Here is a 15000-nt window from a genome sequence, read left to right as displayed (position 1 = left end):
TCGACTCGGTGCTGCAGGGCTTCAACGGCACGGTGTTCGCCTACGGACAGACCGGCACCGGCAAGACCTACACCATGCAGGGCCAGTGGATGGAGGCCGAGCGCCGCGGCATCATCCCCCGCTCCTTCGAGCACATCTTCACGCACATCTCCCGCTCGCAGAACCAGCAGTACCTGGTCAGAGCGTCCTACCTGGAGATCTACCAGGAGGAGGTCCGGGACCTGCTGGCCGAGGTACTGGTGCTGAGGATGTGTATGGGTTCTTTAGTAAACGGGAATGGCTCTGTTTCAGAACCCTGAATTAGAACCATTTATATGCTTAAGTGGCTCTTTGCGTGGTGAAACGGTTCTTCAGACAGGTGGAGAATGTGCTGTAGATGGTTCTACTCGGAACCCCTTTGAAACGGGTTCTATGTAGCACCACAAAGGGTTCTTCACTTGTGATATCATCCTTGTTAGAATAGAAGAACCTTTTTTGGCGCTATGTAGAGCCATTTCATGCTGAAGTGGTTCTTTGCATGGTGAAGTGGTTCTTCAGAGTAATGGAGAATGTGCTGTAGATGGTTCTACATAGAATCCTTTGAAGAGGGTTCTATATAGCACCATAAAATGTTCTTCAATTGTTATGATGTCATATTTGTTTAGTGCTATGTAGAGCCATTTTCACATATGCTCTATACAGAACCGTTTTATGCTTAAGTAGTTCTTTGCCTTGTGAAATGGTTCTTCAGATTGGTGGAGAATGTGTTGTATATGGTTCCGTATAGGCTAGAACCAAAAGGTGTTCTTCTGTTGTTACGATATCCAGCTTACAACGATAGTAGAATCCTTTTTGGACCTATTCAGAATCTTCAGAAGGGTTCCACATAGAACGATATACAACACATTCTCTGTCGATCTGAAGAACCGTTTCACCATGCAAAGAACCATTTAAGCATGCGAATGGTTCTTCGAGTGTTCATGGTTCTATATAGAACCATTGCCTTTCCTAAAGAGCCCTTGATGAACCATCTTTTTTTAAGAGTGTAGGCTAGAACCAAGAAGTGTTTTGCAACAATGGAAGAACCCATGTTGGAGCTAGATAGAACCATTTTCAAAAAGGCTCTACGTAGAACCATATACAGCACATTCTCCATCTCTACTGAAGCATCCAACCATTTAAGTATGGTTCTTTGACTGTCCATGGTTCTATCTAGAACCATTGCCTTTACTAAAGAACCCTTAAGAAACCATCTTCTTTTAAGTGGGTACTGCTCTGCTAGAAGAACCAGCATCTGCAAAACCAGCATGTGTTGTGTTATGGATGCTGGTGTGATGGACAACCGGTATGACCACGCAGGGTGACCAGCTAAACCGGCACCGGACCAGAATAAACCAGCTCAGACTGGTGTGGTGCTGTGTGACCAGCATACCAGCATCCAAAACACGGCGTGTACTGGTTTTACTGTTAGTATAACATAAACACAGGCTGTCTGTTTTTAAACCGAGTCAGGACTTGAGTTAAATAAACAAACCCAAGTGCTTTTTCAGGTCACACGTTTACGAGTTTTATGTTATTCCCATTCGAAATTCCCATCACCGTCGCATGTTTTTATTTATGTATTTGAAAACATCTCCTTCTGTTTACATCATGCAAGCATTTCATGTCCAGTAGAAATGGTTCAAAATGTGATAAAACGGCAGAAGTCCATTGGCCAGTTAACCCTTTTGTAGAGCTGGGCGATACGGCAAAAACGGTATTATCGATATTATCACGATAAACAACCTTAATATCGTTGGATGTCGATACCCGTCACGATAAATGTCAATTCGTTATTTTTCGAGTTTGAAGGCTGATTTTTGCTCCTGGGCGATTAATCACGGTTTTGAACTATCCTTTAGGGTCAGAACGTGACAAACACTCACGGAACAGTGGAACATTTCACCGGTCTGTCCTCGGACAGTGAAAGTTTCTGCTGAGCTGTTTTTATCAGCTGGAGAACCTCAAAGTTTTTGTTAATAGTCATAATTTAAGAAAGAAGAGGTTATTTTAGCTGTGTGGCGGCGAGCGCTCGGCTATCCCGTTACAAACGCTAAACAAGTGGCCGACACCAGTGCTGAACGGTTTACTTTCCCAACAACGTGAACTTAACACGAACGGGAAACATGAGCTGGCTCGGTATGTCAGCCATGGATCACACCGCCACCTAGCCAGCCTCAGGCCTACAGCATCCCTGTCAACGCATATCACAGTATCCAAACTCCAGCTAGCAAACGACTGGGTTTCTCTAATCTATGGAAGTAGTTTGAGGGGTGAGCCGCAATATATCAACACCAGTCTTGTTTGATTTACAGTATCATCAATTCTCCGTGCTGTGCGAGTGACGGAGCGTTGCTTCAAGTTAGCCAGCAGCTAAAAACAGCTAGCCTGGAAAGATGGAGGTCTCCCGCTCTCCAGTACCTCACAGCTTCCTCAGTTTACGTGCGTTTGAATCAGGGCTGTAACTCATGAACCACTTCTTTCTTTCGCTTTCGTTGCTTGGGAATGCACTGATACTAAAATATGAGCGAGCTGTAGTTGTGAGGATTGAGGTTGTGATTTAGCGCTGCTAAAGCTTGTTAGGATGTAGGGAAAGAGATCTTCTACTTCTTCTTCTTCTTCTTGTTCTTCTTCTTCTTTCGGCTGCTCCCTTTAGGGGTCTCCACAGCGGATCATCTGCCTCCATCTTGCCCTATCCACTGCCTCCTCTACTTTCACACCAACCATCTCCATGTCCACCTTCACTACATCCACAAACCTTCTCTGAGGTCTACCTCTTCTCCTTCTGCCCGGCAGCTCCATCTCCAACATTCTTTGACCAATATATCCACTATTCCTCCTCAACACATGTCCAAACCATCTCAACCTGGCCTCACTGGCTTTATCTCCAAACTGCTCCACCTTCACTGTCCCTCTGATCTGCTCATTTCTAATCTTGTCCATCCTGGTCACTCCCAACGAAAATCTCAGCATCTTCATCTCCGCCACCTCCAGCTCAGCCTCCTGTCTTTTAGACAGAGCCACAGTCTCCAAACCAGACATCATAGCAGGACGCACTGCTGTCTTGTAAACCTTCCCTTTCACTCTTGCTGCTATCCTTCAGTCACACATTAGCCCTGACACCCGTCTCCACCCACTACATCCTGCCTGCACCCTCTTCTTCACCTCTTTTCTACACTGTCCATTGCTCTGGATTGTTGACCCAAGATATTTGAAGTCAATGTAGGGAAAGTGGTGAGTTCACTCTAAGCCAGAATAGTGTCGGTCACACTCGGTCACAGGGGAACAGGTCGCCAGTCGCTCCACTCAAACTGGGAATGTGTAACTGCGTTTCAGCCGTTGCTAAAGACCCATGTTACATATGGCCACCCTCTGTAATCGTCGAGAAACTCAGAAGTGCGCCCTCTCCTGGCGACAGTAGAAAACGGCACCAGGGCTGTCGGTAGAATGTGGAAGTGTGAGAACGGTGTGTTATATCGAAAATGTATCGAGCATGTCTTATCGCTCCATCGAGGAAGTTATATCGTGATGATTATCGTTATCGTTTTATCGCCCAGCCTTACTCTTTTGTATGTTTCTGTATAAATGAACATTTTGGAGATGCAATGTTTTCTTATGACAGTGAAAATTTACATTCCAAAGAAGCACCCAGAAAAGGTGTCTATGTGAATGTGTGTGTATATGTGTATATACATATATATCGCGGATGTCTAAACAAAACCTCGTACAGTATCTTGTGTCCTTTTTCAGTTTCTGTCTTAATCTGAGAATGTCTGTTGTTCTTTACATTGTGCATAAATTTCATGATGAATGGACCAACAGAAACAGTCCAAAGTTACATGGGAAAATGTGTGGTTCCATTGACTTACATTAAAAGCAAAGTGTGTTTTTTCCAGATTATTTATATCCAGTTATTTTGGAGATATGAGGTTTTTTTTCAGAGATCAGCGATATATAGATAGATAGGCAGACCTACATATATTAAAAATTTCTCAACAACTAAAAATAACATCAAATTTTCAGTGTTTAGGGTCCATCCTTTGTCTTTATTACAGCTTCCATTCTTTTTTGAGAATCAGTTTTTCAAAGAATCTGCAGACTCGCCTCCAAAGTTCAGTCTGAGAAGCTGGTTCATTTTCTGAAGCGATCAAACCCATTCAGTGGTGCTGAGGTCTGGACTCTGGGGCGGTCAGTCCATCGTCCAGCTTCTTTGTTTGATGTGTCCGTCTCCTTTTCTCAGTGAGGTTCTTCTTGATCAGCTACACATCCTTTCAGACCCACAGCACTGAGTGGTCTTCTCACAGTGGAAGGATGGACAGGAACACCTGTGGATGTTTTCAGATCTGAAGCAGCTTGATCTTCTCCTCTCTCTCAGAGATCAAAGGTTCAGTGCTGTTTATCTGATGGTGGCAGTTTCGGTGCCTACCAGGTCTTCCAGGTGGTTGTTAGGAGCCCCATTTTCTCTGTAGCTTCTACAGTTTTTGATCTCCGCTTTTGGAAACTCCTGTTTTTTTTTGCTTATTTCGCTCTAACTTTCTCCTTCCACATGCAAGAAGATTATCTTAGATGTCATCTTCTCAGAAACAACCTTTAGCTATTTTAGTTTCAGTTCACAGTTGTAACTCATAGGTTCCAAGACTGCAACGCTGTAAGAGGTAAAGTGGCAGTAGATTGCTTGAAAGTAAAGAGTGGACGTATTAAATAGTGATATATTTGACATTATTCTAAGTGTTAGAAGCGTTTGTAGCATTTTCTGTTGAACAGATGTTTCTTGATCTTTTTCTGGTACTGAAAAACAACTTAATGGCCAGTACTGTATATTTTATCAGTTGGTGATTGTGGTACTAAAATTCAGTTATTGTCCCATCTCTAGTCCAAGGAACAGGGCAGGAAGCTGGAGCTGAAGGAGAGTCCGGAGTCGGGCATATACGTACGAGACCTCTCGTCCTTCGTCACCAAAAATGTGAAGGAGATCGAACATGTGATGAACGCGGGGAACCGGGCGCGCTCCGTGGGCTTCACCAACATGAACGAGCACAGCTCCCGCTCACACGCCATCTTCACCATCACGGTGGAGTGCGGGCAGCCCGGGCCGGACGGACGTAGCCACATCCGCGTGGGCAAGCTCAACCTGGTGGACCTGGCGGGCAGCGAGCGGCAGGCCAAGACAGGGGTCAGAGGGGAGCGCCTGAAGGAGGCCGCCAAGATTAACCTGTCGCTCTCGGCTCTGGGCAACGTCATCTCGGCGCTGGTGGACGGCCGCAGCTCCCACGTTCCTTACCGTGACTCCAAACTCACCAGGCTGCTCCGGGACTCTCTGGGCGGAAACGCTAAGACCATCATGGTGGCCACACTGGGGCCGGCCTCGTGCTGTTACGAGGAGACGCTAACCACGCTGCGCTATGCCAGCCGGGCCAAGAACATCAAGAACGTGCCGCGGGTCAACGAGGACCCTAAAGACGCCCTGCTGAGGGAGTTCCAGCAGGAGATCGCCCGGCTCAAGGCACAGCTGGACCGACGTGGAATGCTGACCGAAAGGAAGAGGTACGGTGGGCATGGTTATCTACGGAGCCCCGCTAGCGACATCCCGTGTAAATAAAAATAATGCGTGGGCATGACGTCGTAAGGAGTGGGAATGAGATAATTAAGCTGTGGCCACGACTTAGCACGGCATGGGAATGAGATCCTAATGCGTTGCCACGACTTAGTAAGGCATGGGAACGACATCATTAAGCCTTGACCACAGCTTAATGAGACATGATCTCATTTTCACACCTTACCAAGTCATGGCCATGACTTAATTATCTAGACCCCACACCTTACTAAGTCGTGGCAAGGGAAATAAGATCTTGTTCCCACGTGATAATATCGCGTGACCATGTATTATTTTATTTATACCAGATGTGACGCTGTTGTGTGCAAAAGTTTGTCGAATGACCTGTCGTTGATTTCCTAAGTGAAAATGAGTCAAACTGATCCTTTTAATGCACAGGAATTGTTTATGTGCCGAATTTAACGTATCGGGACAAAATGAAAACCTAAATTGTGGGCTGTGCCGACGTCATGGCACGTTTAATATGTTCTCCACTATGTTAAACTCAGCAAGCAAACCGATGTTGTGCACTAAAATCCGCAGTAGTTTGTTCTCTGTAGAGGGTATGTTTACTTATTTCTGCTGTTCTGAGGGTGTGCAGACTTTTGCATGCCGGTTCGCTGGCGTGTAAATCTCTGATCTAACGATGTTCCGATTAGCGCTGGGAAACGACAGATCGTGGAGCGTGAAATTTTGCTTCGACGCGATTTGTTATATTTGATTACATTACATAACACTTTCATAAAAGACATGTTAGAGTAGGGTTAGCTGCAGCAAATCTCTGTTTATTAAAACTGTTTATTTGTGCTGACCAAATACCTTGTCAGCACTTAAGCAAGCTGACTAACTTAGGTAGCTCGCAAGCTATTCGGATACCTTCTGCCCAGGCTGGGGCGTCTTCCACCCGAGCTTTGGCCCACCAGGGCAAATAAGATGTACTGTAGTTAGTTACAGTCTCAGCCATGGTAGCGTGTTAAAACACACTTAGTTATTCAAGCTTATGTAATTTTGTAACTACAGCAAACCTCTGAAACTACAGAGCCCCGCCGGAGACGTCCTGTATAAATAAAAATAATGCGTGGCCACGACTTAGTAAGGTGTGGGAACAAGATGATTAAGTCGAGGCCGCGACTTAGTAAAGCCTGGGAACAAGATCCTAGTGCGTGGCCACGACTTAGTAAGCCGCGATCTTGTTCCCAAGTCATGGCCACGACTTAGTCATCTCATTCCCACGCCGTACTAAAGCATGGCCACGCATTAGGATCTCGTTCCCACGTGTTAATAAGGCGTGGCCACGCATTATTTTTTATTTATACGGGATGGCGCCAGCGGCGCTCCGTGTGAAACTAACAAAATCTTACCTAGCTAATGGGAGCCACCTCGTCAGCACTTAAGCAAGCTAGCTACTTAAACAGCTCGCAAGCTGTCTGAGTACCTTCTGCCCAGGCTGGGGCGTCTTCCACCCAAGCTGTTGCCCACCAGGGCAAATAAGGCGGGCTATAGTTACATATTAGCCACACTCACAACCACGTTAGCTGGCTGGCGTGGTTGAGTGTAGGTAACCGTATTTCTCACATTAACCTGAACCTTTTATTTGTTTTGAAAGAATTTAGAGCAGGTTGGGGAAGCAATTAACCATAACACTGACTCTAATATTTTAATATACACTTACGGCATTTGGCTGACGCTCTTATCCAGAGCGACTTACAATTTGATCAATTGTTTTTTACACAAGTAGGTGAAGGTAGTGTTAGGAATCTTGCCCAAGGACTCTTGGTGTAGTGTAGGGTGCTTGACCAGGCGGGGCACTGAACCCCAGTCTACAGCGTAGAAGGCAGAGGTGTTAACCACTACACTAACCACTATCTAACATTAACGTGAGATAGTCTAACATTTCCCCTGGTTCGCCACTGAAAACTACTGGAATGACCACATGTTCTGAGCAGTACGTAGCGTTGTAGGGCACTTTCCTCTGGCTGCTTTCCATCCTGGAGCTTGGTCTAGACGTCAGTTGGTCATGTTGACAGACTTTAATGGCGATATGGCTTCTAGCCTTTCATGACACCATCAAAAAATCTTGTTTGTCACACAGATGGAGCTTTGAATGATGGCTTTGCTGTGGCAGGGGTGCAGGAATGAAACGGCAGAGGTCAGAATGGTTGGATTAGTTTATTAAACGAATAATAGTCCAGGTTAGCTCAAATATATTAAGTCCATTTAGAATACAATTAACAATTTGTTGTGGCTCTATTAATCAATAAACACGTCACACCGCAATATTGGGTGTTAGTATCACTTATGGTTACACTGCACCGCTGCAGTTCGCCCAAAACCACACCCGAAACTGCTGATTAGCACTAAGTGCTACGTTCACCACGCCAGCCTCGAGAAGAACAGAACTAGAGGAAAAAGTACGTTAACCTTAAGGACTGACTTACCAAGCAGAGGATGATCACACGGCGCTCACTGTGATCTTGTTCTCCGATATCGAAATACTAAAATGCCATTGTTGTCCCACCACTAGGAAGAGAAGGCTCAGGCAGCTGAAGAGCGAAGATGGGGACGAGGTGGAGAACGATGAGGAAGATGAGGATGAGGATGACAATGGTGATGACGTTGCCGAAGATGCTGAAGATGACGACGAGGAAAGTATGGAGAAGGAGGCGCAGGAGTACATGAAGGAACAGCAGGAGAATCTGGAGCGGGAGAAGGAGGCCATCATGGACGACTGCTCGCTGGTGACTGAGGAGAAGCAGAAGCTTCTGGAGGAGAAGGAGAAGATGATGGGAGACCTGAAGAAGGAGCAGGAGGCCACCGCGCTCCTCACCGCCAAGTTCAAGGTTTGTATTTGCTGTTATGAGAGACGTGTGAGGGCATCGTTATTGTGGGGCGTATGAGTGAGTGACTGTGCGGTTCATGGATGAACGTATGTTCCCAGTTAAAGACGTACTCGTCGGTTTTGGCTGTTTGGTACAGAAGTCCAGAGGGGTCATGAGCTGTTGCTGTAATTTTCTTATATTTAAAAAGCATATCGCTGCTGTCGGAACAAAACCTTGTATCTCCATTTTTTGTTTGTTTTTTGGTTTTTGCCATAATCTGAAAATAGGTTTTGCCATTTACATTGTCTGTAAATTTCATGATAAACGGACCGAAAGAAACGGCCCAAAATGACGTGAAAAGACGTCTGGTTCCATTGACTTACATTAAAAAGTAAAGTATGTTTTTCTTTCTCCTGTAAAGTTGCTATTTTGGAGATACAATGTTTTGATCCAACAGCAGCAATATGTTCATATAGCCATAATTAATTAATTATTAATTCATGTTTATTGGAACGTGTGTTTCATCAGTTTTGGTGGAAGTCTGGAGCGGCCATAAGCTGTTGGTATAATTTTCTGGATCGTTATCTTGAGATAATGACTTAATTATCTTGTGATCTCAAGATAACAACTTTGTTATCTTGACATAAAAAGATAATTAACTTGTTATTGTGAGATTAGCTGTATCCAGCTATTTGCTACGTAAGTCCAGAGAGGCCGTGAACTGTTGCTATAATTTTCTGGATTGTTATCTTGAGATAACAAGCTAATTATCTTGTGATCTCAAGACTTTGTAACTGTAAACCATCATAGGTGAAGTTTTACCATTATTTCTGCCATTACTTGTTTGAATAAACAGTTATAGGGCTTCATAAGGCTGGGCTACGACTTCTATTTGAATGACTTACAGGCCCCTTTTCCTGATTGGTTGGACGGTTGCTGGTCCACATTATTTGTTTTTCTCATGTTTAGAGAACTTGAGGCAGCCACTGATAGCAGATTTGCTCCTTTGAGTGCATTCTTCGTTGACAGCTGCTGAAGTGTGAAGGTTTTGCCAAATACTACAAGTTATAATCGCTGACCCCACCTTTAACCACACTTCAGGCAGTGTCTTTGTTCTGTGATCTGCTGGACGGGTCATCTGGACAACATGTGTCTACGTTGCATCCATGTACACGTTTGTGTGAAAATCAGAAGTTTATGCACTTTAATCCTGCATGTGCTTCCAGGGTCATAATCAGCATCATTGCGAATGGGAGCTGAATCTCTTCGTAGATGAATCTGTAAAGGGGTAAATGAGTTAATGCTTTAATGGAGATCCACTTAGGCCTGAGTAATTAGTAGGCGTTTGCTTTGAGGCTAAAACTGAGGATGGACCTTCAAGCCCCCACAACAGCTTTTTCTAATTTGACCAGCATCAGTAATGAAAAGCCCAGCATTCATCATGTCCTGAAGAGTCTGACATGAAACAGGGCTTTTGAAAAGCAGCTTAAAAGGGAATTTCTACATTGTTTCAAAATTTCTGCATAATTCAGTGGTCGAGATGTAAACAGAGTCATTCAGGGTGGTTTGAAGTGGCTCATTGTAGAGGTGGTGATGGGAACCAGGCGTCGCAATGTCTACAGCACGAGCGTAGCTATTCTGTTTGCTCTCCAAAATCAGTTATGCTGTGGTAAAATAGTGGTTTTGCCTTATAACTCTCTACACTCACCGGCCACTTTATTAGGTACACCTTGCTAGTAAAAGGCTGGACCCCCTTTCGCCTTCAGAACTGTCTTAATTCTTCATGGCAGACTTTCAACAAGGTGTTGGAAACGTTCCTCAGAGATTCTGGTTGGTTATTTGAGTTCACATTCACATGACGTTTACATTGACGTATGTACATTCTTGATGGGCGATACTGTGGTTGGTTAGTGTAGTGGTTAACACCTCTGCCTTCTACACTGTAGACTGGGGTTCAGTCCCCACCTGGGCAAACACCCTACACTATACCAGTAAGAGGCCTTGGGCAAGACTCCTAACCCTGTGTAAAATGGATAAGAGCGTCAGCCACATGCCATAAATGTAAAGATACTGTTATAATACTGTCCAGTGCGGTATCCCAGCTGCCCTGAGAACTGGGTAAAAACTAGATTATAACAGATCCATTTCCAGACTGGCAAACAATGATCCATAATCCTTTTATCCATCAAACATGTTATTAATATTTACATAAAGATTACATAATATATATTACAGAGGTTCAGAGTGGAAATGAGGGTTGACACAGTGAAATGCTTTAAGCTGAGAGAGAGAGAGAGAGAGAGAGAGAGAGGGTGGGGGTGGGGGTGGGGGTGGGAGGAGAGCGTTTAGCCATGAACAAGCACTGTTAGCTATAAGTAGAGCCTGAAAGTGGGTTATTGAACGTTCTTTGGCCTGAAATATGGGACACGCTGAAAGTCAGCTGGAAGATGAGGTCTGCAGCCTGAGGGATGCAGCGCTGCTAAAGCTCTGATGTTTCTGAGGCCTGCATCTCTAAAAAGCTCTAAAAAGAGTCTTGCTGTGGATCCTGAGACATTTGGTTCAGACGCATATCGTTGTCTCCTGCCGAGTTCAGGCTTTGGCCTCTAACAGTGTTTTCACATGTAGTTCGTTTTTTCAGAAGAACCGAACTGAGTTCTGTTGAAGTGAACCTGGAAGGGAACCAACTGCAGATGGCCTCAGTGTAAGTGAACTCTAAAGAGGACTCAGTTTTCCTTCTGGTGCTGTGGGATCTCAGACCACTTCTTGTTCAGACCACAACTCCATTAGAACTCGGACCCCTTTCACAGCCCTCACGGTGTGCACTGCACTCTGGTAAATCTGACCTATCAGATGAGGAGAAGAACCACCAGACCTGCCTGCTGCTCTCATATTGGCCGCGCTGAAATGATTGGCCGAAGTGCATTGCGCAAAAATGGAAAAATGGCCCTGCGGGTCCGCCGTGGTGGGCTCCGTTTTCGTCTGTGCTCCACACTGAAGCTCCACCTGGCGAAGTTCCATTCATTCAGCGTTCAGAGTGAAAGCAGATGAAAATTGCGTTGCGTGCCGAACTCGAACCTTTAACACGGTAAAATCACGCGGACTCTCGCATCTGATTGCTTTACTACGTCAGCGCTGCTGTCGTGTCTCAGATCAGAGACTTTATCCTGAGTAGAACCTTATAAATGACCCCTGGTCTGTTTTACCTGCTGAAGCGCTGAAGACTGTGGCTGTGTGTGCGCCGAGCCTCGAGCTCTTCACCATAAAGCACAGCTAAAGCGAACTGGGGCCGTTTACACACAAATTACAGTGCACAAATTAATCGAACCACAAAAGAGAGGTGGTCTCAGTTGGGTTCGCTTTTGGGGCCAATCAGAGGGGTCTGAGTTCGTTTGGCGTGTTCTCACATGCAAAAGAAGCCATGACTCAGTGGTTTGAGTCCACTTCAGACACTGAAATGGCCCAGGTGCGAAAACGCCCTTCAGCTCCTCGGGACCACCAGTGGTTCCAAACCGCTCTTCGTCCTGTTCTCCATAACGTTCATACTCCATAAGCTCCATTCAGAAGCTGGGCGTCGTGTGAGGCTGTAACTCTTCTCTCCAGTCTAATAGACGGTGATGTCATTTTAACCTCTTATAATAAAAGAAGCTGAACTTTGTTTTTCTACTGAAAGTCGACCCGTTTTTCCCCAAATCTGGGCTCTAAACTATAAACAGACGGCGTCTCTTCAGTGATCTGCTCTGGAAACATCACTTTTAGAGAACAACACAAAGAGCGGCGCAGATTTTTGGCTTTCAGCAGTGAATTGTAAGCATGTAGTGATGTGTGGAGATCATAAAACACACGTTCTGCTCATTTGAGGGGCTTTTACACTTTTTTACACTCTTTTACATTTATTTCATTTTATTTGCAGGTACTGAATAATTTGCCTTACTCAATAAGAGGTTAATTTGCGGGGAAATGATTACGCCTGTTAAATTTTTAGCTCTGCTGAAAAAGAACAGCTTTTGCTAGTAGCTGGTCTTTGATGATCCAGATCAGGGGTGTCAGACTCAACCACTAAACGGGCCATATTAAAAAACCTCAGCAAATCTGTGAGCCAGCTTCAGTTTTACTGAACATTTTGCTAAAGAAGATTCTAAAGAAGAATAAATTGTATGGCGTAGTTTTCTTAAAACGGCCTATTTGCTTGAACCGGACACCAGGCATCTCTTCTTTTTGTGTAACCGCTGGCTCAGAGATTGTAGTTGGGGGTCAGAACACACACTGTGTTTCAGGGCATGCTGGGGACTGTAGTGCATCGCAGGGCAAAACGGGCAAATAAGAACAGAAAATTAAAATCAGTTCGCGGGCCGAATAGGACAGTGTCAGGGGCCTGACTTGGCCCGTGGGCCTTGTGTTTGACAAATGGGGTCTAGGTGGACATCCAGCTGGATTAGCTGAACACATATCCTGGTGGACCAACATAGAGCTGCTCGATTACAGCAAAAATCATAATCACGATTTCTTTGGTCTATATTGAGATCACGACTATTTAACGTGATGACTCATTGATTTTGGAAACATCATGACCCTAAAGACGTTCCTCTGTGTTTTTAACAGTGGATTTTGTTTTAACTTAATTATTAATTAATTAATTAATTAATAATTAATGCTCAGTATTTATATATACAGCTATAAGTGAAAATAGAGCCCTAGCTGGTTGGCCAGGCTGGAGTATTTTTGTCTGGTCACCCACTTTGGTTGTGCTTGGTCAAACTGGTCACACTGGTCAGGGTAGTCACGCTGATGGAGCAACATGGTCAAGCATGTGAACTTTTGCTCACCTTCATCTCCCTCACACAAACACCAACACAAACAGGGAGCTGGTGTACCCCTTATACTCACTTACCCTTTGATGCAGACCCTATTAATCAGTTTGTGATTGATTTACTGCAGACTGGCTTTCCCTGCAGTCTGTATGTGAGTGAGTTAGTGAAAGATAAGCAGAGATAAAAGGGGCATCACAGGATTGTGCCGTCTGTTCATATTTCCTCCTGCTTTGATCACCGAGGCACATCGTTGGTGCCGTATCTCAGCAGCGAGGCCTCAGTGACGGCGCAGGTCAGCTAAAATAACACACATACGCACTGAAAACAAGCCTTTATTCGCCCTCCGAGGGAAACGTGTTGAATCGGCTGCTGTAAAGGGCGCTTACTGTACGTTCTCTCTAATTGTGCTCCCTGGCGTGTGGGTGAACTGGGCCATGCAGCGTGTGAATCGGCGGTAATGAAGTGAATTTCCTGACTAGGCCAAACAGCACATTCTTCCACTCCTTTGTGTTTACAGTAGAGATTGGCTGGCTTAAAAGGCTGTCGGCCAATTCCAATTCTTTTCTAGCCAACCAGGGGGCAGTTGCCATGCATAATGATGTGGGTCAGGGAAAGAGGCTGTTAAGGCATTGATTAATGCTAAAATGCTACATAGACAACTGGAGCTTTGCTCTCTGGAGGGACTGGGAGTAGGTTGTACTGGGAGGGGTTTTGGTTTACTGGATGGTGTTTCTGTTGTCCTGGAAGAGGTTTCAGTTGGACTGCAGGTTTTGGTTGGACTGCGAGGAGTGTTGCTTGTACTGGGAGATGTTTTGGTTCTACTGGAAGGGGCTTCGGTTTAACTGGGAAGAGTTTTGGGTGTAATGGGAAGAATGTCACTTTTACTTGCAGTGGGAGGAGGTTCAGTTGTACTGTGAGGAGTTATTGGTGTATTGGGAGGGGTTTTGGTTGTACATGGGGTTTGGTTGTAGTGGGAGGAGGTTCAGTTTTACTGTGAGGAGTTTTGGGTGTACTGGGACGAGTTTTGGTCGTACTGGGAGGGGTTTTGGTTGTACTGGGGGGGGCTTGGTTGCACTGGGAGGGGTTCCTGATACTCAAGATGCACAAAGTGACCGGGTATATAAGAGGCATTAAGATTTACTGTGGGACCAATGAGCCACTTCACGCCAAACCACTCTGAATGAGTTTGTTTAAGAGCTCAATCATTGAATTATGCTGATTTTTTGGAATTTCCCTTCAAACCATCTGCATTTTCTGTTTTTATTCATTGTGATATCAAATATTTTGTCGGGATGTTTCCATGCTTTTTTTTTTTGTAAATGCAGACATTGAAATTGAAGGAATACTGACAGAATACTGAGGAAAGGAGAGCGTGAGAGGATGAGAGAGAGAGAGAGAGAGAGAGAGGGAGAGGGGGAAGAGGGAGAGAGAGGGAAGAGGCTACTGTAATGTTTTATAAATATCCATCACGGACTCCGGCTGACGGTGATTTCCTGACAGGTGATGACTCATCACTGCCTCATCCTGCCGGCTGCCCCATCAGCCAATCACAGCGCAGATCAGAGAACAATAAAAGCAAAACAGGAAATGCATCATGGGACGACCAAAAGGCCTGGGGCACACATACTAAAGGGGCACACATACTAGTTTTCCTAAATCCTTATTTAACGGTAAAGATGTAAACCAAGTCATTCAGGGTGGTTTGGTGTGAAATGCTCTGTTCTGGAGAATTCAGAAGAGTCAGAATCGTTGACAGTGGTGG

The 15000-nt window shown here is 45.0% G+C and overlaps 1 protein-coding gene across 2 annotated transcripts in view; it reads left to right on the top strand.

Moving 5' to 3' along the window:
- The window catches only part of LOC108437567 (kinesin-like protein KIF3C), a 36510-nt gene that overhangs the window by 439 nt on the left and 21071 nt on the right, over positions 1 to 15000 (top strand). For both annotated transcript variants that reach the window (XM_017714727.2, XM_017714728.2), the window contains exons 1-3: positions 1 to 233; positions 4892 to 5562; positions 8136 to 8451. The exon at positions 1 to 233 is cut by the window's left edge. In XM_017714727.2, coding sequence (XP_017570216.1) covers positions 1 to 233; positions 4892 to 5562; positions 8136 to 8451 — 1220 coding nt within the window. The remainder of the gene's footprint in view (positions 234 to 4891; positions 5563 to 8135; positions 8452 to 15000) is intronic.

Source organism: Pygocentrus nattereri, chromosome 4, assembly GCF_015220715.1.
Source record: "Pygocentrus nattereri isolate fPygNat1 chromosome 4, fPygNat1.pri, whole genome shotgun sequence".
NCBI classification, from domain to species: Eukaryota; Metazoa; Chordata; class Actinopteri; order Characiformes; family Serrasalmidae; genus Pygocentrus; species Pygocentrus nattereri.
Note: the sequence above shows the minus strand (reverse complement) of the source record. Positions and strands in the feature narration are given on the sequence as shown.